Below are 25,669 nucleotides of genomic sequence, written 5' to 3'. Positions count from 1 at the left end.
CTCAGATAGGAACCCTTTGAACAGAACTTGACGGAACTATTGCTTTTCAAGATCAAGTATTGATGCTAACCCTAAGGATATAACCAGGCCTGCTCGAGCATCGAAACTCGAATGAAAATCCCACTTCGCCGACCTGATAAACAGTGTGGTACTATCAAAACAAAAGGAAATTCTATAATTGACAAAATATTAGGAAAACAAAATAATTGACAAAATGGGATGGCCCAGCCGTCCAAATACTCATATTCAATTCATATGTAACGCGAATTTGACTTGATACTCTTCAAAATACTTCTTAAACATATCCAAAATTGTCAGATAATAGAAGGTTATTTAGGATGGATACTTTCAAAATACTTTTATAGGCTTATCTTGGACCTTATGGATACTTCATTTTACAATTTCTATTAGTCTCTTAAGACTATAAAATAACTTCTATAGCCTTTGGTACTGCACAGTTGATCTATCTTTAAAACCTGTGATCTTCATTTCCTCAAGATCAACGGTCACAGTAATTCCCCAAACTGGTCTCACGTACAAATTCACTTTCCCATCTAAATATTTACACACAACCTCTTACATCTTGAGCTATATCTTTCTAATTGAATCCAAAAATGGTGCAGGGAGGAGAAAAAATATGAGACTCTTGGAGATTGAAGCCTTGGATGTTAATGAGGACACACTTTGGAACAACAGTAGATGGAAAGTTCAAAAACTTGACAGAAAATAGTGCCCAGATAGTGTTTATGATTTTATTTTATTTTATTTTTTGTATGATGGCAAAATCATCCGATTATTGCAGGGGGGCGTTTTGATTGTGGGAACATTCCATAATGTCGGTGTAAATAAATCAATCAAAAGGCATTGCCTTTGGATGGAAATCGTTGAAAACTGGAATTAATAATTGTCACATTGTTAACAGAATTGAAAATTCCACGAACCGAATGCCCTAATATAGTTCAAGAATATTTTTCTATTTCAAGCCCTAGATTGGTGACACAAAGCATATATGTGTACGAAGAAATCTCAACTATGGATGTGATTTATAATATTATTTTGCTGTTCCGAAAAGGACATGGAATGCGAATTATATCGGTAACTGACAATTCTCTCATCAAAAGAAGAAGAAGAAGAAGAAGAAGAAGATTGTCATTCCTAAATCCCAAATAAAAGTCGAGAAAAAAAAAAAACAGATTCAATCATAGATTTGGTGAAACAATTAGGAAGAAGGATTTTTATTTTATTTTATGTTGTTCTTGTTTGTTTTTTAGGCAAAAAAAAATCCATTGATTTAGACCAATTATACATACTTTCTTGAGCAATTGGACCAGTTGACAGTTGGAGGCGGTTTAACTTTGAGAACCGGATTGCTCTCAAAAAAATTAGCTGGCCGGAGCTCAAACCCACTGCTTATTGTCGGCATCACTGGAAAATCCTCTTGGTATGGCACATGGTGAAATCCCAATGTGTACCACAACACGATGTCCTTATTTTCTATTCCCCTATTCCTGCATTAACAAGAAATATTGACCCAACAAAATTTTAACATTTAGTACTGTAATTTTGAGGTTAAGAAGAAACAATCAAGATTATCGGCGTCGTACTAATACCATAGCAGTACCTGAGACTCCATCTTGCTAGGGTATCATCCCCTCGGCTTTGATCAGCGTAGAGCCCTCCTGCCCATTTTTCAGACTTGTTATATGGTGTAACCCACACATTATACTTGGTGAAGGCTCCTCGAATTTGTGAGTAATCATCGTCTGACAAGACGGGATGAGTAACAGACCCCGGGATCAAACGGTAGCCGATGGAGTTCCCCAAATCGGTCCTCTTGTTTGGATTAACCACTAACAGGTCACCTTGCTCTGCTCCAAGCCTGATCCTCGCATCAGACTCTGTTTTAGCCGTCTCACTGACAACCCTCCAATAACTCTTCCTAGGCGACATTTGATCAGCCACGCGGGTCATTTGCAGATTGGACTTGACGAAGGAGTTTGCATCACCGTCCACATCAAGATCAAGGTGGTAAGTAAGAAAATGATCATGGTGTGCGCCCACTGTATTCTCTGCTAATAGTGTGCCATAGACTTCTTCCTTTATTTGATCATTGCGGGTGTATACTGACCCCCTCACTTCTAGCAAGCCGGTTAGCCCAACCTGCAAGGAAAATCATCAATTATATATTTAACTACATTGCTCCTTAACTTCGCTTGTCATTTCCTCTCAAAAAATAAAAAACTTCGTTTTTAATTCATGAGTTACCGTGACTTTGATTGAACCACTTTGTTTAAACTCCCAGTCATTGATGTAATCGTAGTTGCCAACAGTAGACACCATCCTTACAACCAGGGTCACCTCCGGCCTCACTTCTCTTATCTGCGCCGCCACCATTCAGTCAAAACGATCAAACAAAATCATGGCAAAAATGAAAAGCCCCAACTAAACAAGCCAAGAAACAGGAAAAATGGCTAACCTCTTTGCCTGGTATAAGAGTCTCCGTATGCCTCCACGTTATGTCTCCGGCGTACTTCTCAAAGATGCAAAAAACATCAGGCTTATTCACAGGCATCCCATTTTGGCCAGCAGAGTAGGCGTCCATGAAAACTGCATTCTCAGGGCAGTCCCTAAATGGCTCGAGCGGCACTGCACATAGACCATACCCATATTCACCAGCATCCAAAAATATTCTGTAGTACCATTCTTCAGTTAAGTCCATGTAGGGCACGAACAGCTCAGATACAAACCCTTTATACAGAACTTGACGAAACTTTTGCTTCTGGAGATCAAATATGGATGCCAAGGATATAATTGGGCCTGCTCGAGAGTCGAAACTCAGATGAAAATCCCAATTGGCCCACCTAATACATATATTAAATTATTAATATGCTGTCAAAAGTGACGGAGATTTTGATGTTGAACCGGTGACGACGAGAGAATGTTTTGTTAATATCCCAATTGGCCCACCATATATATATATCTTACAATCCTCATTTTTTTTATCTACACTTTTTTCTTGTTTTGACGAAACATGTATTTTGTATTAACAATATAATTTTTTCAATAAAAAACTAAGGTAATTAAAATAAATGACTGTAGGAATTTTAATAATCTAAATTTAAAAAAAAAATGTATTCTATTAGTTAAAATCTCATTTTTACTATTCATTTATTTTATTTTTATTATAAAAGCATGTTTCTTATATTAGAAGCTTAGAAGTAAAAACTTATCATGATTTGAAAAGAAAGTTTTAAATAAGAAAATAAAAAATCATGTCTTGATAATTTTTATGTGCTTGTTTGAAAAAATAAATAAAAATAATTAATTCATGAAAATTATATAAAAAAACTCATGATAAAAAAATTATATAATTTATTCTCATTAAATATTCATGTGCAGTATTTATATACAAAAATATTATATTCATATACAATTATCCACAAAATACTTGTAAATATTATCATAAAAAGATTTTATTTAAAAAAGAAAAATATAATCATATGATTAAAAAATATTAATATAAAGAGGGTTTTATTTTAACATATATAAAAAGAATTCAAGGACCAAGTGGATAAAGCCCATGTGCTTCTAGGCTTCAAAGGATGGTCCAAGGGTGTCTAGATATGCAAGGTCAGGACTACATGTGTTATTTTAAAAAAAAAGGCTAGGCTTGTTTGCCTCGCCTAAAAGAAATAAAACCTAGGCATGCCTGGTTTTATTTTCCAAGCAAGAAAAACGAGCATATGATATGTGATATATTAAAGCTCTTTTTAAAATAAAGTGTATGACATATAGTATGCCAAGACATATCTTATGATACGAGGGACTAGAAAACCAAAGTTTGAATTTCTATATCTCAAAATACAAATTTCAACTTGTTTTCACCTAGACACAAAAAAACCCTATGAATCTCAATAACAATATTTTCAATCTTAAAACACCATTTAATCACAAAATGTAAAAATCAAACCAAATAAAAAAATTACAGATCTCGATCAATTTTTTTAACATGGTTAAAAAGCAAAATTATATTTATTGAATTCTTATTTATAAGACAAACTCTTTAATACAACGATCGTTTTTTTTCTCTCTTATTTCTTAAAACATAAAAAAATATAGTTTTGGGATCAAAAGACAAAAATCTAAAGCTTGAAGGACAAAAAAAAAATGAAAAAAAAAAATTTAAATCAATTAAACTTTCATGAAAACTTAAAAGGCCAGAATGAACTTTTTACAAGAGTCAAGGGCTAAAATGTTTAGAAAATAAAGTTTTAAGACTAAAACATAAATATTCAAAGCTACAAGGACCGGATATGAAAATATCAAAAACTTTAGGAGCTAAATTGAGATTCTTTGAAAACATCAAGGATGAAATTAAATTTCTTGTAACATCTAGGGATTAAAGCATTAGCAAAATGAAGTTTTACAGTAGAAATGTACACAACAAAAACTACAAGGATCAAATAAATGTAAAAAAACAAATACTATAAAGACTAAACAATGCTTTTTTGACCATAGGATGCATGCTCCGTTTGTTTGCAGGAAAGTGGTTTCCTTTTGGAAAGTGAATTCCGGGGAAAATGAATTCCTGGAAAGTGAATTCCGGGAAAGTATTTTCCGATGTTTGGTAGTGTTATGGAAAATGAACTGGAAAACACTTTCCAGTGTTTGGTTGTGTTATGGAAAATGAACTGGAAAATAATTTATTAATGAATTAATTTTTTTTTCAAATTTATCTAATATATATAAAATATTTAATCACTTACAATTGTCATGACCCAATTTTGATCTTTTTATTTTTTATTATTTTAAAAAATAAGATGATGAAAAATAAAAATAAAATAAATGAAGGATGAATTAAAATTTGGGTTAAGGGTAACATGATTGGAAGTTTAAAAATTTAATTAAACTCTTGACTAGTTTAATTAATTAAATCAAGGGTTTAATTAATTAAATCAAGGGTTTAATTGGAGAATTGATTTAATTAAATTTTAGATTATTTTAATTAATAAAATCAAAAGTTTAATTGAAAAGTTAATTAAACTTTGATTTAATAAAAAAAACCCATTACTTAAATAAAATAAACCAACTCTTTGCATTTTAATTCGCTGCTACAGTAGCAGCGAATTATAATTCGCTGCTACTGTAGCAGTGAATTATAAATTATTTTCGGACACAGAGAGAGAAGAAGATGTGTTTTATCAATAAAGGAAAGTGTTTTCTTTTTGATAAGCAAAGGAAAACACTTTCCTGCGGGTGAAAGTAATTTCCTTGTTGACCGAAAAGTTAAGGAATTAACTTTCCTTTGACTAACTTTCCGGATGGTTGCCAAACGTTGGAAAATGAGGAAACTGAATTCCTGGAATTCAGTTTCCGTGAAACAAACAAGGCATAAAACATACTTTTCCAACAATGAGGTAGGTGTATGCTGAAACAACTAGCTAGAAAAAATGAGTTAATTTTTATTGAATATAAAAAAATATTTAGATATTATTAATGTTATTTTTTAGTGAAAAAAAAGTATAAATTAAGTGAGGGTTGAACCAATATGATCTAGTTAATTTTGTAAACCCAAAAATAATTTGAATAACTTATAAAAATATAATTTGATTAAAAAATATTAAAGTGATATTTTTTTTATTAAAATAATAATATATTAAATTGATTTAGATTAACATGAAAAAAATATTATTTTAATAAATAATTTTATAAAGTAAAATAAAAACGTATTCTCTCACAGGTTTTTTTTTTCTTTTTTTAATATAAAGTCAAGAGAAAGTATGGGCTCTCTGCCCTGAACTTACCTTATTCTGTGTCCGTCGATAGTAAAACTTGGACCGTCAGGTTGAATCATGGTGATCCCCTTTAATTGTGCCAAGAAAGGCGGGCTTTGCTTTGATCCTCTATAGTCAGTCCCATCTCCCTTTGGTATCGGGACCGTTAATCTGTCTTTAAATGCTATAATCTTCGTCTCTTCAAGATCCACGGTGACAGTAACTCCTTCAACCGGCCTCATGTACGCATTCACAGTACCATCTAAACAGTAACACATGACTCTGGCAATCCTTTTCTTCCTTCTTTCCTCTCCATACCAACCAACAGCAAAACTCCCGCAGACAACCTCTTCAATCTTGAGCCCTCTCTTTCTAATGGACTCCAAAAACGGTGCGTATTTGAGCGGCAACGCATCGGCGGCTATTTGCTCTTCAAAAGTGAGCAACGGGTAGCCATAACCATCATAAAGTTTATCCGAAACAATCTTGTTGACTGTTAAGTCAACAATGATTTCGTGAGTGGTTTGGTTAATACGTGCAATGACAAAAGCTTGGCGAGGTGGGGTTTTGGCGGTGGGGTCATTTAGCCATGAAAGAACGGTGAGTTTGTCTGGGTCTTCCAGGCCTACATAGTGAAAGGCTGTGGTGTGGCTCGGTATGGGGTAGGAGCTGTGGACCACGGCTCGTACTTTGGAGAATTCGGCTGGGGTTAGGGAGTCTAGCGGGTGTTGACGTTGGTGAGTGGGGATGATGATCAAGAGAGTAGAGAGGAGAAGGAGAATTAGACTGTTGGGGATTAAAGCCATAGATCAGGATGGTGAAAAATACATTTGTCAAGTAGTTTTATAATGGAAGACTTGGAGGCTCCCCGACCAATGCCTCAATCTCTTGTCCTCGTTTGTACAAGAAAATAAATACACCAAAAAGTTGCTTGAAATTGCCACTAATGCTATTGTCCTCGACCGGTGTTAAAAATAATGTTTTTTATTGGACTTGCTTGAAGACTTAAATTTCCATAAATTTTGATTTTTTTATATGTATATATTTTTAAATTTTTTATGTAATAATATTAAAAATAAAATTTTAAAAAAATTATTATTTTAATATATTTATAAATAAAAAACATTTTAAAAAACAATAATCAACCTTCTACTTACTACTGCGCCCTGTGAAGGTAAAATATACTGACTGCTACAAAATGTTTCACTGAACTCCCTCTATTGAAGAAAGGGTAACTGTTTTAGTCCCGCCAATTCTGTAAATTACTTATGTTTGGTATTGTGGTAGCTTTTGTGGTTGTGGTTTTAAAAAAAATTGTTTTATAAAAAGTACTTTTAGTTGAGGTTGGTTTGAAAAAATAGGTGTTTGGTTAAAACTGTGGTTGAAATTGAGGTTGAAGAAAAAGTAGTTTAATGTGTTTGGTTAATAAAAATGCTTTTCAAATTGAGGTTATAAAATAATTAAAAATATATATATTTATATTAATGATTTTTAATTTAAAATATTGTAAATTTAACTACTGTTATTACATCATGAAATAAATAATATTGATATCAAATATTTTTTATTATTCCATTACACTATGTGCAATGTCATCACATGCGAAATCTATCCAATAAGGACTATATTTTTTCATGGTTTCTTAAGCGCGCAACAACCAAAACTGAATCTTTTGTTACGTCATCCAGCGATCTCCTTTTAATTTTTTAAAATAGAACACAATTAAAATAAAAATAAAAACTGAATTTCTTTTTATGTAGTGTTACTAAATAATATTAATACTAGTTTTTCAAGTAAAACACATTTTTTAAAAAACATTTACAATTTTATTATGTACAAAATTCATTCGACAAGAACTACAAAAAAAATAATTTTTGAGCGTGCAATAAAATTAAGTAAAATATTATAAGGAATAAAATTGAGATTACAATACGAGTAAATTTAATTCACCTTAAACTAATTTTTTTAAAAAAATAATATTGTTCATGTTCACGTGAACAATACGAGTAAAATCAATTAATTGCATTAATTTTTCAAGAAAAAAAACTAAACTTATTGCAATGTTTTTCAAATTAAAAAAAAAAACACTAAAACTGTAATAGTGGAGCATGGCTCCACTGTTCAGTGAACAGTGGAGCCATGCTCCACTGTTCTGGTGCGGCTCATAATTTGATGGGTCCCACCATCAAAAAGCAATTTATTTTGGTTAACCAAACAGCATTTAGCCACACTCTCAAACAGCTACTTAATGTACCCACTAAATGGTAGATTCGTCAATATAGAACAATAATTCTCATAATTACGCAACACGTGTGCATTGAACTGCATCTTTCAACAAAAAAAATCTTTTATTTTTCACACCATATTTTTATATATAAAAAAATGAAACAGTTAAAGTATTTATCAATTAAGAATTTTTTAGTGAAAAATAAATATAAAAACCTGTTTAAATTAACAAAAAAGAAACTGATGAATTGAGTCAGCAACTTGACTATTAAGAATTTGACCCAGAAATAGAATCTCAAGCAAACATACCGGTTTCATTCTAGATTATTCAAACAAAATTGAAATCCATGCTCTCAAAACTTCTCCTCACCGTACAGGTAAGAGTCAACGATGGCCACGAAGCTAAAAAATGAAACGCAACCAAACAAGACATGAACAAATTCATCGAAATTTCAGTTTATACAATCTCAATCAAATTCTCTTTACTTGAAAAAAAAAAAACCGATAGATACTAAAAAAAAATGGAATTTTTATAGTTTTAGCATAATTTTTTTTTTGAAAAAAAATAACATGATTAACAAATATTTAAAAAAATAATATAATTTAAAGAGTTGTAGATACTACTTGTGATTCATGAATGGCAAATATCATATACTACCCTTTTAAATTGTAAGATAGTCTGACATAGTTTATAATAAAGAGAGGATAGGAAGAAAAAAAAAAAACAAGAAAAGAAAGAGATCCTAAAAAACACATTAAAACTTTTATCATGGCATCATATATACTTTTAAAAAAATTTTAATGAAATGAATCTAATAACTTCAATAAAAGTCATTAACGGTAAATAAAATGGGTCACACAAGTCATTCAAAAGTATTAGGATTGACTTACCTTTGGGCACTTTATGTAGTTTCTGCTCACCATTATTAACTTTTTTTATGTTGTTGTATTGTTTTATATATATATATATAACGTGGATATTCGGGCCAACATACGCACACTTCGGCTAATCTTACAAACCCTGAAATTAATAATAATGCAAGCCTTTATTTGTCCTAAAAGAACTCGAACTCGTTATCATTGAGGAGCAAGTTAAAGACCTGATTAGTTGAGTTACCTCTTAGAATTATTTATTGAGATATTTTTAATGATAAAAGTGATGTTGTTATTAAAGTTTAAATGTATTTTTAAGATTTTTGATTGTTTTTCACTTTATAGATTATAACAAGAAAAGAAAAGAAGAGGGATAAAAAAAAATGGACACAAAAGATTTTATATTCAATTCTTTAAATTATATTATCTATCTGAGTATTTTCTAGACAGTATTATTTTTATTTTACTATACTAAAAAAAGGAACCTCAAATAACGGACTCTGAATAGACAAGACTGGAAACGTCTCTCGCATCTGTCAGAGGTCTGCATACTTACAGGTATGTCAGCACTGTGTTGGCAATCAATGACGTTTTCGATGATATCAAAGTACACTCGATGTCTCATCGTAGGCCTCTCTGAATTTCAATTTTATCGGTAATTTATCATAGCTGACGCATATTTCACGTCCCACCAAACTTATGCTACCCATTTTTAACATCGCCTGATGTTACGTCCATGACGGCGTTAACCACGTTGATTTTTCCTATGCCCATTATTTGCATCAATCATTGAATCCGTGATGATTTATCTCGTATAACAAAGCATCACATTTTCCCCTGGGAATGGCATCGAAGAGCACTCATATAACGAAGCAAGGGGTGAAAGGTACGGCGTAAGCTAATTTGAATATTTCATGTGAATAAAAAAAATAAAAAATAAAATAAAAAAGGGTGAAGTATCCAAATCCATATAAAGGGCGTGTTGCTTAACCAAAAATGTTCCTCTTGTAATTATATTGAAATGATATTTTCACCTCGATAAATCAGGTTTTCATGGGTAGATTTTAAAAATACCCTTAATCTCAATTTTTCATCCAAGCTGTTTTTTATATTAATTTTACTATCAAAAGTCTAGTCTTATTTAAAGACTTCCGTTTATTTTAAAAGCTTTCCATCAAAATTAAATTTTTTTAAACAAGAAAAAACTTCATTTTATACAAGATTTAATATTTTTTCATCGGAATATAACAAGAGTTTTGTATTGAGAAATCAAAAAATAATTTGTTAACAAAATTGATACGATAGTTCGGGTATGAAATTGATGTTATTCCAATAATTTAATATTATACTTGAGGTTTACCTATTTCTTATAAATAATTTGGTGGAATGATGGTAAAAAAGATTATTAAAAAATTATTTGATAAAATTAAGGATTTATAATAAATTATTACTTTTTATAAGAAAATACAAAAAAAAAAAAAAATATTGCATGTTGTCCAATAAATCCAAATTTGACTGTCTAAAAAAAAAAATATATCAAACTACCAATAAAAATTAATATTCAAGTGACCAATATCACCAGGCTAGAAATAAGCTTCACAAATCAACGAGTTGCCGTGACTTTGATCGAACCACGTCGCTTAAACTCCAAATCATTAATGTCGTCATGATCGGCAACAGTTGACACCATTCTCACCACCAGGCTTACCTCTGGTCTAAAGTCTTCTACTGTGCAAAACCATCATTCATTCGATACCAAGCAATTTTTAATTTATTTATTTTAAAACCTCATCTAAAATCCACGAACATCTACGCCTGGAATCGCTGTCTACTTGTGCCACCACATTATATCTCCAGTATTCCTCTCAAAGATGCGAACAACTTTATGTATCTTCACAGGTGGGAATCCCATGCATCTTGGCCAGCAAAGTTCCTAAGTGGCTCAAGCGGCACTGCAGATTTTTATTTTTTGGATTTGAGGAAACCCCACTCTCTAGAAAACATATTTAGTGGGCCTAGGTGAGCAAGTAAAACCCCGGCAACAAGAGATGCATATCCTGACTTGAACTCGAGATCTACTGTGCAGATCTCAACCTTTTTATCATCACGTTACACCTCTTGGACGGGACTGCAGATTGACCAAACCCAAAATATGTTCTACAGTGCCATTCTTCATTCATGGCACGAAGAGTTCCGATACAAATTAATCCTTTACACAGAGCTCGACGGAACTTTTGTTTTTCATGATCAATTATTGATGCTAAAGATGTTATTGGGCCTGCTCGAGCTTTGAAACTCAGGTGAATATCTCAACTGGCCCACCTGATACAATGCATCGAAACAATGGCAACTTATGAAACTGTGCGGAAACAGGAAAATGACAGAGACAAGGCCTCCTGCCCAGCTAAGTTAGAAGAGGGCTAGGCCCTTTACGAAAAACCCAATGAAGTACAAAGATTTTCATTTTAAAGAAAATCTAAAATAGGAAGCTCTATACTAGAAAAAAGAAGAAGTAAAAAAAGCTAAATTTGCAAGAAGAATAAAGGGATAAATCACAAAGCTAAAAGAATGCATAAGTGAAAAACACCGGGAAATATAAATTTGTATTCGAGAGTAGGTAAAAAAACTTCACGTATTTCACTATTTATAAAGAATATTAAATTTAATGCATAAGTAAAATTAAATAAAAATACCAATAACACAAAAATAGCTTTTCGCAAATAACAACATAAGAAAACAAAACTAAAGGCCTATAAATTAGTTTAAAGCCCAAACTATTTTTTTAAAAGAAAAATAAAAAGATAAAAGGCCTATTAATGAACATTGATTAATTTGGTCACAACAAGCAAACCCAAAGGCCCAGACGTAAAGGTTAAACTAAAAGAGAAGAGAGGGGAAGAAGACGCTCATCTGGCTCAAAAGCTTCTAGACCTTCCGGGAAAGTCTAGAACATGAGGGAGACACCTCACCACCTTTGCATGCCCTCTCATTTCATCACCAGAGTCCAGAAGGACTCAGTCCTTCTGGTCTCTTCTAAATTGTTCCTTCCTTACTTTTCTTCCCCTTTATTTATTAACTGCTTCTCTTTCCCTCTGTAGCCTCTACTACCAATATCAATAGCAACAGCGTTTCTCTTTTTCCTTGTGACATTCTTGCGCATACATTATTTTTCTATAAAGAAAAACTAGTCAGGTTAGCATCTCTCGAACTCATTATCTTCTTTGTATTTTTTTTTTACTTTGCTACAATCCATGTTTCTTATTTTTATTAGTTTCCTGAAACTGTCATCAAGTAACTAGTGATCGTATTTGCTCTCTTAATTTTTGTTTTATTAAATTTAACGTACTAAATCAACCTAAGTCCTTGAAGTAAATGGCCACCGGGTTTGGCTTGTTTTTGTTTATCGTAGCAAATATGACTTCTCGTGAGAATTTATCTGCTCTTAAATCGGTTGCAAGCTTATGCTTCTTCTACAATGAATGTTCAACTATCAAGGGATATTGAAGTTTTTTGTAAGTCATATTTTAGATGGGTTTTAGGTGTTTCATCGTTTCATGTCTATTTACTTAAATAGATGAAGAATGCCTTAAAGGTGTTTGCTGAAATACCAAATCCACGCGAACTGTACTTTATCTTTACATGTTTGAAAGCTTGAATTAATTTTTGCAGTTTCAAATTTGAATTGTTCATAAGAACCCACTTGCCAGGAAAGGCTCAATTGTTTTCGGGTTTGCAATTTTACCCTTCAAAAATCAATTATGCCCTCGCTCTTGATGTCTCTTTAGATACTAGTTAGTTATTTCCTTTGTTTGGGATTAATATACATTATTTTTATTTGGTGATAGAAATCAGTTATTTATTTATATATACATATGCTACCAACTTGGCTTCATTTCGTACAGTTTCGTTTTGTTCTACAATGAAAAGGTACAATGTCTGCATTGTCTACGAAGCATACTCTTACCTTACTAAAGGTTCTCCAGCACGAAATGATTCATTTTAGAACTTTTTTCATGTCTGGTGAGATTGTTTTCTTTATTTATTTGGTTTCAGAGCCTAAATGCCCTCATTATATGTAACTTGAACTGGGATTAGTAGACAATGCTTTTCAAGATACCCTCATCTTTTTTCATATTGTTAAAATTGGTGGGAAAGATAATGATACTAACGTGAATGATCAAAAAGGGTGTCTGACTCACCTATCTTTCAGAAGATAGACCAAAAACACAGGAATTCTTTGTGGATGTTTTTGTTGGATTTGATATCATCTTGATTCTGTACATAAAAATTATGTCACGGTTAAAGTTCAAAGTTCAGGCATTTTGCCTCAGCATCCTTGTCTTGCACGCTCGCGGGGGCATATATATGCGTTTGCGTGTGTGGGTGGGTATCTGTTTCAAGTTTTTGACAAGCAACTTCCTTATTTCTTCGTCAAAATACAGGAATGGAAGAACCAAAATACACTGTGGCATCTGATAGTGAAACCACTGGGGAGGAGAAATCTTCACCGGCTTTTGCAGAAATTGCAATTGGAATTGACATTGGGACTTCACAGTGCAGTATTGCAGTCTGGAATGGCTCCGAGGTAGAGCTCCTAAAGAACACCAGAAACCAAAAGTTGATGCGATCATATGTTACCTTCAAGGAAGAAGTCCCTTCAGGTGGAGTCAGCAATCAGATCTCCCATGAATATGAAATATTATCTGGCGTTGCGATTTTCAACATGAAACGACTGATAGGTAGAGTGGATACTGATCCTGTGGTTCATGCAAGCAAAAGGCTTCCATTTTTGGTTCAGACTTTGGATATTGGTGTTCGCCCATTTATTGCAGCTTTAGTGAACAATGCTTGGAGATCCACCACGCCTGAAGAAGTCCTTGCAATATTTCTGGTTGAACTTCGAGCCATGGCTGAACTTCAGTTGAAGAAGCCCATAAGAAATGTTGTTCTAACCATTCCAGTGTCATTTAGCAGGTTTCAATTGACACGGATTGAACGTGCTTGTGCCATGGCTGGCCTCCACATCCTCCGGTTGATGCCTGAGCCGACGGCTGTGGCATTGTTATATGCACAGCAGCAGCAACAGACTGTGCATGAGAATATGGGAAGCGGAAGTGAGAAGAACGCCCTTATATTTAACATGGGTGCTGGGTATTGTGATGTAGCTGTTACTGCCACTGCTGGAGGAGTTTCACAGATTAAGGCTTTAGCAGGAGCTGCTATTGGAGGCGAAGACATACTGCAGAACATGATGCAGTATCTCTTGCCAAACTCAGAGAGCCTTTTCCTGAACCACAGAGTCAACGAGATCAAATCGTTGGGGTTGCTTCGAGTAGCAACTGAAGATGCAATCCATCAGCTCTCCTCGCAGAGCAGTGTTCAGGTGAATGTTGACTTGGGAAATGGATCCAAGATATATAAGGTGGTCACTAGGGAGGAATTCGAGCAAGTGAACCTTAAGGTGTTTGAAAAGTGTGAGAGCCTCGTAAGACAGTGCTTGCGTGACTCAAAGGTAGACATAGAGGATTTGACTGATGTTATACTTGTAGGCGGGTGTTCATATATCCCAAAGATAAGAAACGTTGTCAAGGCTGTGTGCAAAAGAGAGGAACTTTACAAAGCAATAGATCCATTGGAAGCTGCAGTCTGTGGGGCAGCACTAGAAGGAGCAGTTGCATCAGGAATCATTGACCCCTTTGGAAATTTGGATCTGTTAACAATCCAAGCTACCCCCCTTGGCATTGGAATTAGAGCAGATGGGAACTGCTTTGTCCCAATCATACCTAGAAATACCACAATGCCAGCAAGGAAAGAGTTGTTATTCACAACCACCCATGATAACCAAACCGAAGCTCTAATACTTGTCTATGAAGGTGAGGGGACAAAGGTGGAAGAGAATCATCTTCTGGGTTATTTCAAGATCGTGGGAATCCCAGCTGCACCCAAAGGAGTTCCAGAGATAAATGTGTGCATGGACATTGATGCCTCAAATACGCTCAGAGTTTTTGCTGGAGTGGTGATTCCAGGAACTGATCAGCCAATGGCACCGTTTATGGAAGTCAGGATGCCTACAGTTGATGATGGGCATGGCTGGTGTGCTGAAGCCCTGAACCGGTCATATGGGTCGACTCTTGATCTGGTTACTGTGCAGAAGAAGATGTGAAGGCGAGGGTGATATTCTAGACTGCATCCGTTTAGGATGATAAAAGAGTGTCGAAATGAAAAGTTGTTTACTTTTCACAAGAAAGTGAGCTTGCTGTAAGTAATAAAATAATACATGTATAGAATTTGGCTTTGATGTTATTTAGTTTCCCTTCAATCTCTTATAAACATAAATGATTCAGGAACGTTATAGAGATAAAATCTAGCTGCGACATATCGACTCAACGAGTTTGGAAGGGAGAAGGATCTGAAGTACAGTTAGAAGTTTCAGTTTGATCATTGTCACCACGCAGCATCAATTTTGTGGGTAGTTTCTGAAGGAGTTATATGTTCTGGGCTGTATCTACTTCGCCATTATACTCTGTGAGGGTCAGGTCAAGAGAAACAGGGAATAACAACGGTCCATCTCAGAGTAATTAGTGGTCAAGAGATATAAGTGGTCATGGCTGAATTTTATACCCCTCAAATTGGACGAAGCACAAGAGGCCAATACGAGTTGTTCTTATGGGCCTGTTCTCACAAAATTCAAATAATTTAAAAAATAAAATTGCCTGGTGTCTGATTCTGGAATTAGTATAAATATATGTTTTAACTGCAACAAGGCCTAGAAAGTATAGATTAATAGTTTAAAGTGATCATTATTGTTCATAATTAGTCTTCTAACTGGCTGGATAGATTGCAGACTCCAACTTGGTCTGTATACTTTCAATTCACTTAATTTCATTTATTATAAAAGAAAGGATCAAAAAGATCATTAAGAGTAAATAATAGAGCACATTCAGTTGTCACCTCAATCCAAAACAAAAGGAGTGAGCTACTGTGCGGACCATTATCCAAATTTTTTGAACTTCTTTTGTTATGAAGTCCTTGAGAATCCGAGGCAGGGAAAAAAAACACTGAATTACAGATAGATTTATTTATTTAATACAGTACAAAGAGAAATTAATCTTGAGAATCAGAGGTGCCTCTCTTTATAATTATCTGGGTAGTTGATATGTTTCATCGTATGCAGTGCAATTCTCTACTCGAACAGGTGCCAAAATCATGACCTGCGGATGGCATCGAATCATGCGCAATACGAGGACTTGAGCGTCCGAAGCACATCTCATGAGGAGGAATGAAGAACTCATGATGGATTGCCGGTTAAAGTGTAATTGTTATTGCAAAAGTGCATGCATATTACCCATCTTAATGTATTCTTGTACAAAACAGGTAGTGTTATGATATCTAATCTGCTGTAGAATTAGCAAAGCCATGGTTATACATAGCTAATGTAATTCATTGCAGATAACTCCTCATTGATTGTTTTCTCACGAGAATTAATCTGTCACATGCAGCAGCTCTTCACATTTGGCAATAAAATTATGATCATTTGAGAAGTGGCAAACATTCAATCATTCGAAAGTCAAAAAATCTGACTAGGCAGTTATATTTTGAAACGGTTTGTTTGACCTTCTTCGTCTTCTTCTTCTTCTTCTTGTATAAATGGTTTGTTTGAACTAATTCAAATCCTCTTTTATAAACGTAATGCTTTGACCTTTACCATAGAAGAATATATATCCTTGCAAGGAAAGAAGCTCGTTGCTCTGTAAGTAACAATACTGCTGATAACTGTTTTTGTTATTCTGATAGTTGCTTGACAGAGATTATTGTAGATACCACAAAAAAAATAAGAACTTGGAATTTTGTTTATTAGATTTATATTCTTTCCCAGTATAAAACATCATATATACATTCTTTCCCAGTCGAATTTAGTGTACCATATCTCATTCTAAATATTTCATGAAGATTTTTATTTGTGAGAAAGGATATATATTTGTAAGGAAAATAGTGGGAGGGGGCTGCTAATTAAGAGTTTGATAATTAGCTAGGGTTTGAGAGCGGTCGAGGTTTTCGTATTGCTATTTACTAATAGTTCTTGAGTAATTTCAGTGTGAAATTTTACTTTATTCCCTCTATTTGTTTGCTCTAGTGTGTTTAAGCAGGTGATCAGTAACTCAAGATGTTAACACCTAAAATTGCTATGTGGATCATGGTGCTAACAGTGGCTGCAATTCACATCTCGATGGTCTTAGGTGAGAGTAATTCCCCACTAATCCTCGAGCATATATAAGCACGATTTCTAATCGTGTTAAGAAACGATCGAATCATGCCCTTAAAACCTCTGGATCTGTGACACATTTATCTGCAATTACATTATATCACCGTATTAATTTGCTTCCCGTTGACAATTTTCAGGTGGGGATGCTGGGATTATTTATGGAAGAAATGGAGATAATCTCCCATCCCCTAAAAGAGTAATTGATTTTCTCACTGAGGACATGAACTATGCGATTTCATTAGTGCGGGTCTATGATGCCAATACGGAAGTTTTAGAAGCTCTAAGTGGAACCAACTTGGTCGTAACCATCGGGGTTCCAGATGAAGCAATTGCCCATGTAGCTTCTAGCCAGGAAGCTGCAGACAAATGGTTTCGAGACCACGTACTTACTTATGTTCACAAGGGTGTTCGGTTCCGATATATTTGTGTTGGCAATGAGGCAATTCCTGGTGTTGTTCAATCTCTCGTACCACAAGCAATTATTAATCTCTACAATTCAGTAAGGAAGGCAAGCGTAGATTATATCTATGTTACAACTGCAGTCGGGGGTAAGGTTCTGGAAAGCTCCTATCCTCCCTCAGCTGGTCGATTCGTGAATGGGGTCGACAAAATTATGAATAACCTCACGAATTATTTGTATAATACAGGGTCCCCATTATTGATCAATTTGTACCCTTACCATGCTCTGGTCTCGGAGCCACAACATATTTCATTAGACTATGCCTTATTTCAGACCCAAAAGCCAGTGTTTACAGATGGGGATTTAGAGTATTTCAATCTTTTTGATGCTATGGTGGATGCATTTGTAGCAGCAATGGTAAGGGTGGTGCAAAAGGAGGATGTCAAACTTGTCGTCGCCGAGACCGGGTGGCCAACTGCAGGTGTTGGGTCGTATGCTTGCACCGAGAATGCTCGAATCTACAACCTTAATCTAAGGAAGCATGCCATTGAAAAGGGATGCACGCCGAGAAAGGCGGACATTAATTTGGAAGTTTACATCTCGGAGATGTTCAATGAGAATCTGCAACCGGACGAGTTTGAGAGAAATTTTGGAACTTTTTATCCCAACCTCACTGAGGTATATCAGTTGTGGCGCTGAGTTCTTAATTTTGAAAACGAAGTAACTTTGTATTGATCTTGATTGTATGAAATAAGAAAAGAACCATTTCTATTCCTTAAGCGATTGCATGTTCAATTGCTGTTTTTTTCGCACATTTTATATATCAACTAAATGGTGAATGCATATACTGCGGGTCCATATTATTGTTTAAGTAAAATATTTGAACGTAGCATATGTGTTTTTAAAAAAATAAAAGAAATTCAATAACTCGGGATAATCTTGATCAATAAAAAATTATTAAATAAAAAAATAAATATAATATAAGGGTGCATAAATTAAAAATATCATAAATTAAAAATATTTAATTTATATAAAATATAAAAACAATTATAGATGAATCATACTAACTTCTTAAAAAATTAAACATATATAATATAATTATTACTCTTTAAAAAAGGCTAAAAAATAACAGGGAAGAGGTATTAATTAAAGCATAAATTTAAAATTTATTTTAAAAAAAAAACATATAAAATGAGGTATTAATAAAAAAATGAAAATAAAAATAAAGAGAAGAATAAAAAAAAACAATGCAACATCAACTTAGATTGAATGCTGAAATGAAAAATAAAACAATATAAAAATAAGGATCAAATTGAAAACACTCATATATGATAAAAACAAAATTGAACACGTAAAATGTTTCAATGTATATTTTTACATAAATAAATCACAAACCATTGTATAAGTATATGAAAAAAGTCATTAACAATAAATAAAAACATAAATAAAAAATTGAAAAATAAATGTTGATTAAAATATCTAATATCACAATACAGGTGATTTAATTAGTTGTGTTAAATGAATTTATTTATTAAAATCTATTTGTAATAGAAATCGATACATATATAAAAGTTATTGAATAAAATAAAAGGAAAAAAAAATACTATGCAAGAATGCAAATATTAAAAATATTATAAAAAATAAATATTTAATCCTTGCAAAAATATATAAAAAAAAAGTTACAGATAAATCATATCAATCTTCTAAAGAATTAAACACATCCAATATAATTAGAAAATAATCACTTATTTAAGAAAGGATAAAAAAGAAAAAAAATCATAGATAAGAGGTATTAAATAAATTATAAATAAAAAAAATATTTTTTTAAAAAAAAAAACAAGGCCAAACGATTGACCTATCAAGAAAAGATTTGTGCAATGGCATTTATATTTTTTCTTAATTCAATAGGAGGACAACATATTGTTTGCCCTTCTTCCTCAATAGACAACGTGTCATTTGGAACTTATAGAACTAGGCTATCAGTATGGCTGGAATAGCAATGTTCTCTTTCTAAACCAAAAGCGAGTGATTTCACTTTTTTTTTTAAAAAAAAAAAAAACTAAAAAATAAAATAAATAAAATTTGGTACCAAATTTTTTTAAAAAAATTATAGGAACTAATCATTTAATAGCTAAAAAAATAAACAAAGAAAATGAATTTTTCAAAAAAAATTTAAAAATTATCTTTTATATTACCTGTATTTTTTATTTTAATTATATTTTTTTCAATTCAACCATTCCTTTCCAAAAAAAGCATGCAATTGGGTTCAAATCTGGATTCAAAATAGGCCAATCACATAAAAAAAAAATTGAGGATGAATTTTTTTTAAAAAAAAATACATTATTACAATCTACAAAGAACTGTGAAAGGATAAACAATAGAAATGCTACAGTATTTCCCCTTCTTTCTTTTTTTTTTTTGTTAATTTAACCATTCCAGTACAAATGGGCTTTGATTTTCTCTAATTGGGCTCATGTGACTTGCACTGCATTCTGCTCTCTAAAGCCTGCCAGCCCATTTTAGTGGTTAATTCATATCACCCTGTGCAAAAAACAAGTGAGCAGGGTGGACAGAGGGACATATTGGCAGTCACGTCCGTTACTTTCCGATCTCCACCAGTTCGTACTAGAGATTACATTTATATCAGCAATCCTTTGTCTGTATATTTAGTAATAAATGTTTTTTTTTTTTTTTAGAAAAAAAAATGTGGACGGTGGTGTGAAGCGTTATATATATAATTTATGAAATTTACCTCAAAGTTTGCCTCATCTCCTCGTAGTTCTAACGCACCATCCCACAGCAACTATATATATGGTTGAAAAAACACCCCACCCCACAAAAAAAGAAAACAAAAAAGAAAAGAGGTGATAAAAAAAGAGTACAAGAAACCTATTTATACTGCCCAAATTCCACATGGGATAGGACCAAGACAATGACCATAATAATCCCAATTGATGATGATATTGTGCTAAATTCTTTTTTGGACTGTCTTCTTTGTATATACAATATCATACGCTCAGAAACAAAATCCCTCATAAGGGTGCTAAAATCTCTGGCCTATCCTTCACACCGGCTACTGCTTCTGTGAACCCTAAGAGACAAAGGAAAGGGACACTTTGAAATCCCAGAAGGACAAATAATAAACTCCAAAAACACAACACTGCCCTGAGCACCCTGCCTCCAATTTGTCCACATCCAACCTGTTCTCAAGCTTAAAAACAAGAACAAAATGGGGAGAAGTGAAGAGAAATTAATTAGAATCCAATTAGAAAGACTCCAAGTCTCTTTCTAACGTCACTTCTAAGTAAAGAGAACCCTTGAGACCTCAACGACAAAGATTACATGACAAACTCCATATCCCAAAACATATACATATGTACGAGCATAATATGCTTTGTCAAGTTAAGTTCAATTCCCAAGACACGCACTGCTACTTCTCTCTAAATCCACGCTATCTAACAAGAAACATAAGCTCCATCTTGAGTTTGACTTCTCAAAAAACAAAGCACGACACACATTCCTACCACCAACTCTGCCATCGTTGAAACCAATCACATAATTAAACAATGCAAAACTGACTAGCTAAACAAAGAAAGAATCCGTGATGAAAGTTTTCAAAATTATAATAACTAAACAAAGTCCAACCCAAAAAACAATTCCTAGATTCTCATTTATATATATATATATATATATATATATATATATATAGAGAGAGAGAGAGAGAGAGAGAGAGAGTTTTTTCAACGCTTGCATGGTTTTCTTGGTAGAGTATATATATTTATTTCTTTTTTCCAGCATGCTAGGCTTCACCGTACAGTGACATACAATTTCCAGTGCAATAATGTTCACCGTTTCGACCACGCTATCTCCTTCCCATGCTTAACCACCCAAACTCCCAAGACTTCGTAATATATATATAGATATATAGAATTAATTTGCTAGGCCACAAAGCTCAAAATTAGACATGGTGCACAAGATTTGATACCCCACCTCGTACGTAGTCTCTTCTTTTAACTTGGGTCAATCGATGCACCGTAATTAACTTGGAAAAAAAATAATTAATCAAATTATTTGTATTAGTGTCATTTGCCATTGACCTTTTGACACATAATAGTTAAATGCAAAAGTAGTGGTGGTGGGAGGCCTATGTACTCTCTTTTCTTCTCCTTGCTTTTTTGCCTTTTTCGCGATGTTTAAAACCGTTGAGATACTGACATGTGGCGCCGTTTGATGTGAGGTGAGACAATGGATATGAGTCCACCGAGTGGAGGCCGCATCTTTGACCTATAAATCATCTCATCGTACGGCCTCCTATAAAACTTCAAAAATGGCACGAACGATTCTCGAGACCTGTCTGCCTTGCTGACGTGGCACTCCTTCTTGAAAAACAAGGCAGGTGATTGGAGGAACGAGGGGCGTGGGGTCCGCGGTTGAGAGATTTTGAGTGTGTCACTCGTGGTGACACGCTGTGGCAACGGGGTTGATGGGAAGAGACTTTTCTGGGCTAGCCGAGTGTAGCTGCCACCGTTCATGCTGCCACGTGGGGTTCTGGCAACTGGTGATGCAAAAGAAAAGGATCTAGCGTTGAGGGGAGAGATGAGGGCCGGGCCCAGAGAAGAGAGGTTTGTTGGTCCTACTTTTGATGCCGACGTGTCAGTCAAAGTTAGGTGCCAAGGCTTGAGGGAGTCAAAATGGTGGGACACGGTGAAGGAAAATCTAGAGGAAGAGCATGAGCCAATCTTAGCCGTTGACTTGACAGACGAAGCATCCAATCGGAGGGAGGAGGCTCGAGGGTAGGAGGAAAAGTCATTGAACTCCAGTGATTCTTCAAAGTCTAGTGATGATACCACCATCGTGGCCGTTGACAGCTCAACAAAAGGACGGACACCCTGCAACCATGACAGTATAGTCACGCTTTTGTGGAAATTTAAAGTAAGGTCACTCTTAGTCAATACTAGTTGCACCTAATTGTAGTCTGTGTTTTCAAATTCACATAGAAATACCATTAGGGATAGATAAAGGTCACAATTCCTAATTAACTATATTGTTCATTTCTAACTTACCCCATCTCAATGCTAAAGTTAAAAATTAATGTTTTTAGTTAAATGCCAATAAGTTATAACATCAGGTAGTTCGAACGTTCATATAATTAGTTTTAAAAAGTTGCATATATATATATATATATATATATAATAAGTGCAAGAATATAATGGCAATTACTTATTTTATATTTAAAAATATATTAAAATAATATATTTTTAACCTCTAAAATTGAATTTTTATCCGTCTCGTCTTTCTTTACGCAGCAGTTACAAAAATGAATTAAGGTCGCAGTTAACGGTAGAAAAACAGGTGTGAAAACTAGCTTGTGTACTGAAAAGTTGTAGGAGATTTGACTTAAGCTTGGTGGCCCATGTAACTAGAAAGGCACAGGACAAGTTGGTCAAACACTACTGCCAGATCCAGCAGGTTAAACAGTATTATACTCTCCTTTTTTCTTCTTATCAAATAGTATTAAACATGAAATAAGAAACAATGGGGGGAAGAACAGTGTATATTTCGGCCAAAACGTGCACACACATAAAACATAACACAACAAGATTTTTTGAATTTTTACCTTCCATAAATAAGAGAAGAGAGAAGGCGGGTCGATTACAAAAGCCTTGTAAAGCCTGCCTGGGTAGTACTCAGCCACAATTTTCAGAGTTCCGAGCAATAAATTCATAAAAGCCGATGCTGACCTGAAAAAGCCTGTACATTTGGGGGTAAAAAAACATGCACATTCATTAGCACATATGAGGGAGTCGTGTTTTTTCTTGACAAAAAAAAAAAAAGCGTAAATGTGAACAGTCAATTATTATGACTATTAAATATATTAAAGCCTGAGCATTGCAGGGAATTATATTTAATAATGGTGCTGGCATTTGCCGATGCAAAAAAGGAGAATCCTGGGTACCATCTGTGTGAGGATCAAGACATTTAAGGAAGTCAGAGTGCAAAATTGACCACTTCTAGGAGAGTATATAACGTGACAGGCTTCAATTCCCGATAATACCCCTACAAAAACTGACCAATAGTGCAACCATGAAGGTGACACTTCAGGGGCAGACCGGACATTGTCTGAGAATATATCAGATCTCTGCCGGTTCTCCGACATATCTGAGTGCCTGGGGTCTCATTAATGAACTTAGCTTCCTGCTTTACCGGCGTGCACCCCCAACAAAAGTGCCTTCTCAATTTTCAAAGTTTGGTCGATCAAAAACAAATAAATCAAAGCTTGGTAAATAGTTGATGCTGCTGCTACTACTACTTACTTGCATCAAAGAGGAGAACAAATTGTTCCGTGTTTTTTGGCATGGTCCCTATTGCCACCTCCAGTGTAAACACTAGCAACCGAGTGAACCTAATATTTTTTAAACAAAAAAAAAAGACGAGAAATAAAATAAATAAGCTAATTCAAATTTTACACTAAAACCAAGAAAAAGAAGTGCTGTGTATGTTTTTTTGTTTTTAGTTAGATATACTCACAGTTTTTGTGAATGGAACTTTTGGTAATCTTGCTTGATTCGAAAAATCTACAACAAAAGTGCCAAAAAAATATAACTTATTAATTATTAATTAATTTGTCCAAGCTTCTTCACTCTTTACATTATTTTCTTGAAGAGAAAAAAAGAGTTATTAAAGTGGGAGAGATGGGGAGTTGAAAATCACCATAACAGGTCTGGATTCTTCATCATGACCAGCAACATAAGCAACTCCTTCAGCAAGCTCAGCTGAGAACTCATCCGCTATCAAATTCTCTGTACATTCAAAACCAAGAATTAGGTGCAAAAAAACAAGAAAAAAAAATTGAACGATGACAAATTTTCTGTTGTGCAAAAAAAAAAGAAAAAAAAATTGAACGGTGACAAAATTTATGTTCTTTATTTTGAAATATAAGTGGAATCAATAATTACAAGGGTATTTACTTTAACGCTCAAACATTCAACTAATTAAACAGAGAAAAGCAAGATTCCACTGGCATAACGAAACAAAAAGCAAATATGCTTGTAGAAAAGAGAGTATTAGCAGACAAATAGAGAAAACTTTTTGAAGGAATAGAAGAAGATGAGAAAAGAAATGGAGGGTTATAGTACCAGTGCCTATACTCTCTCTCCAAGAAAGGCAGGCCCTTAAGTGCTTAGCAGCTTTCTTCACATTATCACCTTTTGCTCTTAGAAACCTCTCCACACAAGCATTGTTGCAGAACTTCTCCTGTCAATTAATAGTGTCATATATCAGAGATGTTAATTTACAGTGATCCGTAGAGAGATCTCCGCAGATCAAGTACAACAAAATGATACGCTTGAAAAAAGAAAATCAAGAAACAAACTTGATCTCAGTACTGTAGAAAAAAGTCCAGTGTAAACAGTGAAATATCACTTGGTTTAAACGCAGGAATAGAAGCATAAAACAGTGAAATAACTGAAACCCACCTGTTTAACAGTGAGTGGAGCATGTTTTCTTAGAAGCTCGAGAACAGCTTCACCTCTATCATTGTCTTTGTGATCTTTCTGTGGTTGATGTTGCTGTTCTTTCTTGCCCATTTCTAGAAAAACAATGTGAGATCAAAAGACACACCAATATACCAAACTTCTGCTTCACGCTACCATTAAAAATTTGCACTTGCAGTGAGAGAGAGAGAGAGAGAGAGAGTTGTTAAGGTAGAACTAGAAACTGGCAACTTTGAATAAGGAGGGTGAGGGACTTAGAGGCCTATATATAGCAAACGATAGCAGATAACGCCGTTATGCATTTTAAGTGAGAAAAAAATTATTACGGGTGTTATTTTATTCCGTTTATTCATTATGATTTTGATAGCGATTCGCAACGGAAAACGTCACCGCCACCATCCTTTAATATTCTCATTATCACTACTCTTTCTTTGTCTAGTACCCCAGCTTTATTCCTTTTAGGACATGCATTTAATTTCACACTTGATTGAGTAAAATATCGGTATCTCTTTATTATATAGGTCCCTTGAAGAGTTCTTTTATGGGGAATTGACTGCATGCTACTTGGAAAAAGAAATGTAAGAGCAAATTTGAGGAAAGGTGCAGTGTAGTTAATGAAACACAAGTACGATACTGTTGT

The 25,669-nt window shown here is 34.0% G+C and overlaps 4 protein-coding genes across 5 annotated transcripts; 2 read left to right on the top strand and 2 right to left on the bottom strand.

Moving 5' to 3' along the window:
* Positions 1–554: 554 nt before the first annotated feature.
* Positions 555–6,756, bottom strand: LOC118046583 (amine oxidase [copper-containing] alpha 3, peroxisomal). Its single transcript, XM_035055556.2, has 5 exons — positions 5,805–6,756; positions 2,477–2,861; positions 2,266–2,379; positions 1,622–2,160; positions 555–1,508 (listed from the first exon to the last, which is right to left on the bottom strand). The coding sequence occupies exons 1-5, from the start codon at positions 6,578–6,580 to the stop codon at positions 1,301–1,303; spliced, it is 2,022 nt and encodes a 673-aa protein (XP_034911447.1). The 5' UTR covers positions 6,581–6,756; the 3' UTR covers positions 555–1,300.
* Positions 6,757–11,755: 4,999 nt separating this feature from the next.
* Positions 11,756–15,603, top strand: LOC118046584 (heat shock 70 kDa protein 8). Of its 2 annotated transcripts, XR_012170880.1 has the most exons (3): positions 11,756–12,065; positions 13,316–15,131; positions 15,218–15,603. XR_012170880.1 is itself a non-coding variant. In XM_035055557.2 (2 exons), exon 2 carries the CDS (start codon positions 13,318–13,320, stop codon positions 15,034–15,036), a length of 1,719 nt encoding a protein of 572 aa, XP_034911448.1. In that variant the 5' UTR covers positions 11,756–12,065; positions 13,316–13,317; the 3' UTR covers positions 15,037–15,194. The 2 variants fall into 2 exon arrangements, 1 of the variants encoding a protein (XP_034911448.1); XM_035055557.2 differs by lacking the exon at positions 15,218–15,603 and having other exon boundaries at positions 13,316–15,194.
* Positions 15,604–17,006: 1,403 nt separating this feature from the next.
* Positions 17,007–18,250, top strand: LOC118046585 (glucan endo-1,3-beta-glucosidase). Its single transcript, XM_035055558.2, has 2 exons — positions 17,007–17,110; positions 17,274–18,250. Exons 1-2 carry the CDS (start codon positions 17,038–17,040, stop codon positions 18,233–18,235), a joined length of 1,035 nt encoding a protein of 344 aa, XP_034911449.1. The 5' UTR covers positions 17,007–17,037; the 3' UTR covers positions 18,236–18,250.
* Positions 18,251–21,291: 3,041 nt separating this feature from the next.
* LOC118046586 (uncharacterized) lies at positions 21,292–25,272 on the bottom strand. The gene is made up of 7 exons (XM_035055559.2): positions 25,012–25,272; positions 24,673–24,790; positions 24,248–24,336; positions 24,065–24,111; positions 23,851–23,939; positions 23,154–23,287; positions 21,292–22,425 (listed from the first exon to the last, which is right to left on the bottom strand). The coding sequence occupies exons 1-7, from the start codon at positions 25,120–25,122 to the stop codon at positions 21,730–21,732; spliced, it is 1,284 nt and encodes a 427-aa protein (XP_034911450.1). The 5' UTR covers positions 25,123–25,272; the 3' UTR covers positions 21,292–21,729.
* Between the last annotated feature and the right edge of the window lie 397 nt (positions 25,273–25,669).

This window comes from Populus alba, chromosome 10 (genome assembly GCF_005239225.2).
Source record: "Populus alba chromosome 10, ASM523922v2, whole genome shotgun sequence".
Taxonomy (NCBI): Eukaryota; Viridiplantae; Streptophyta; class Magnoliopsida; order Malpighiales; family Salicaceae; genus Populus; species Populus alba.
This window is presented reverse-complemented; position numbering and strand designations above follow the sequence as displayed.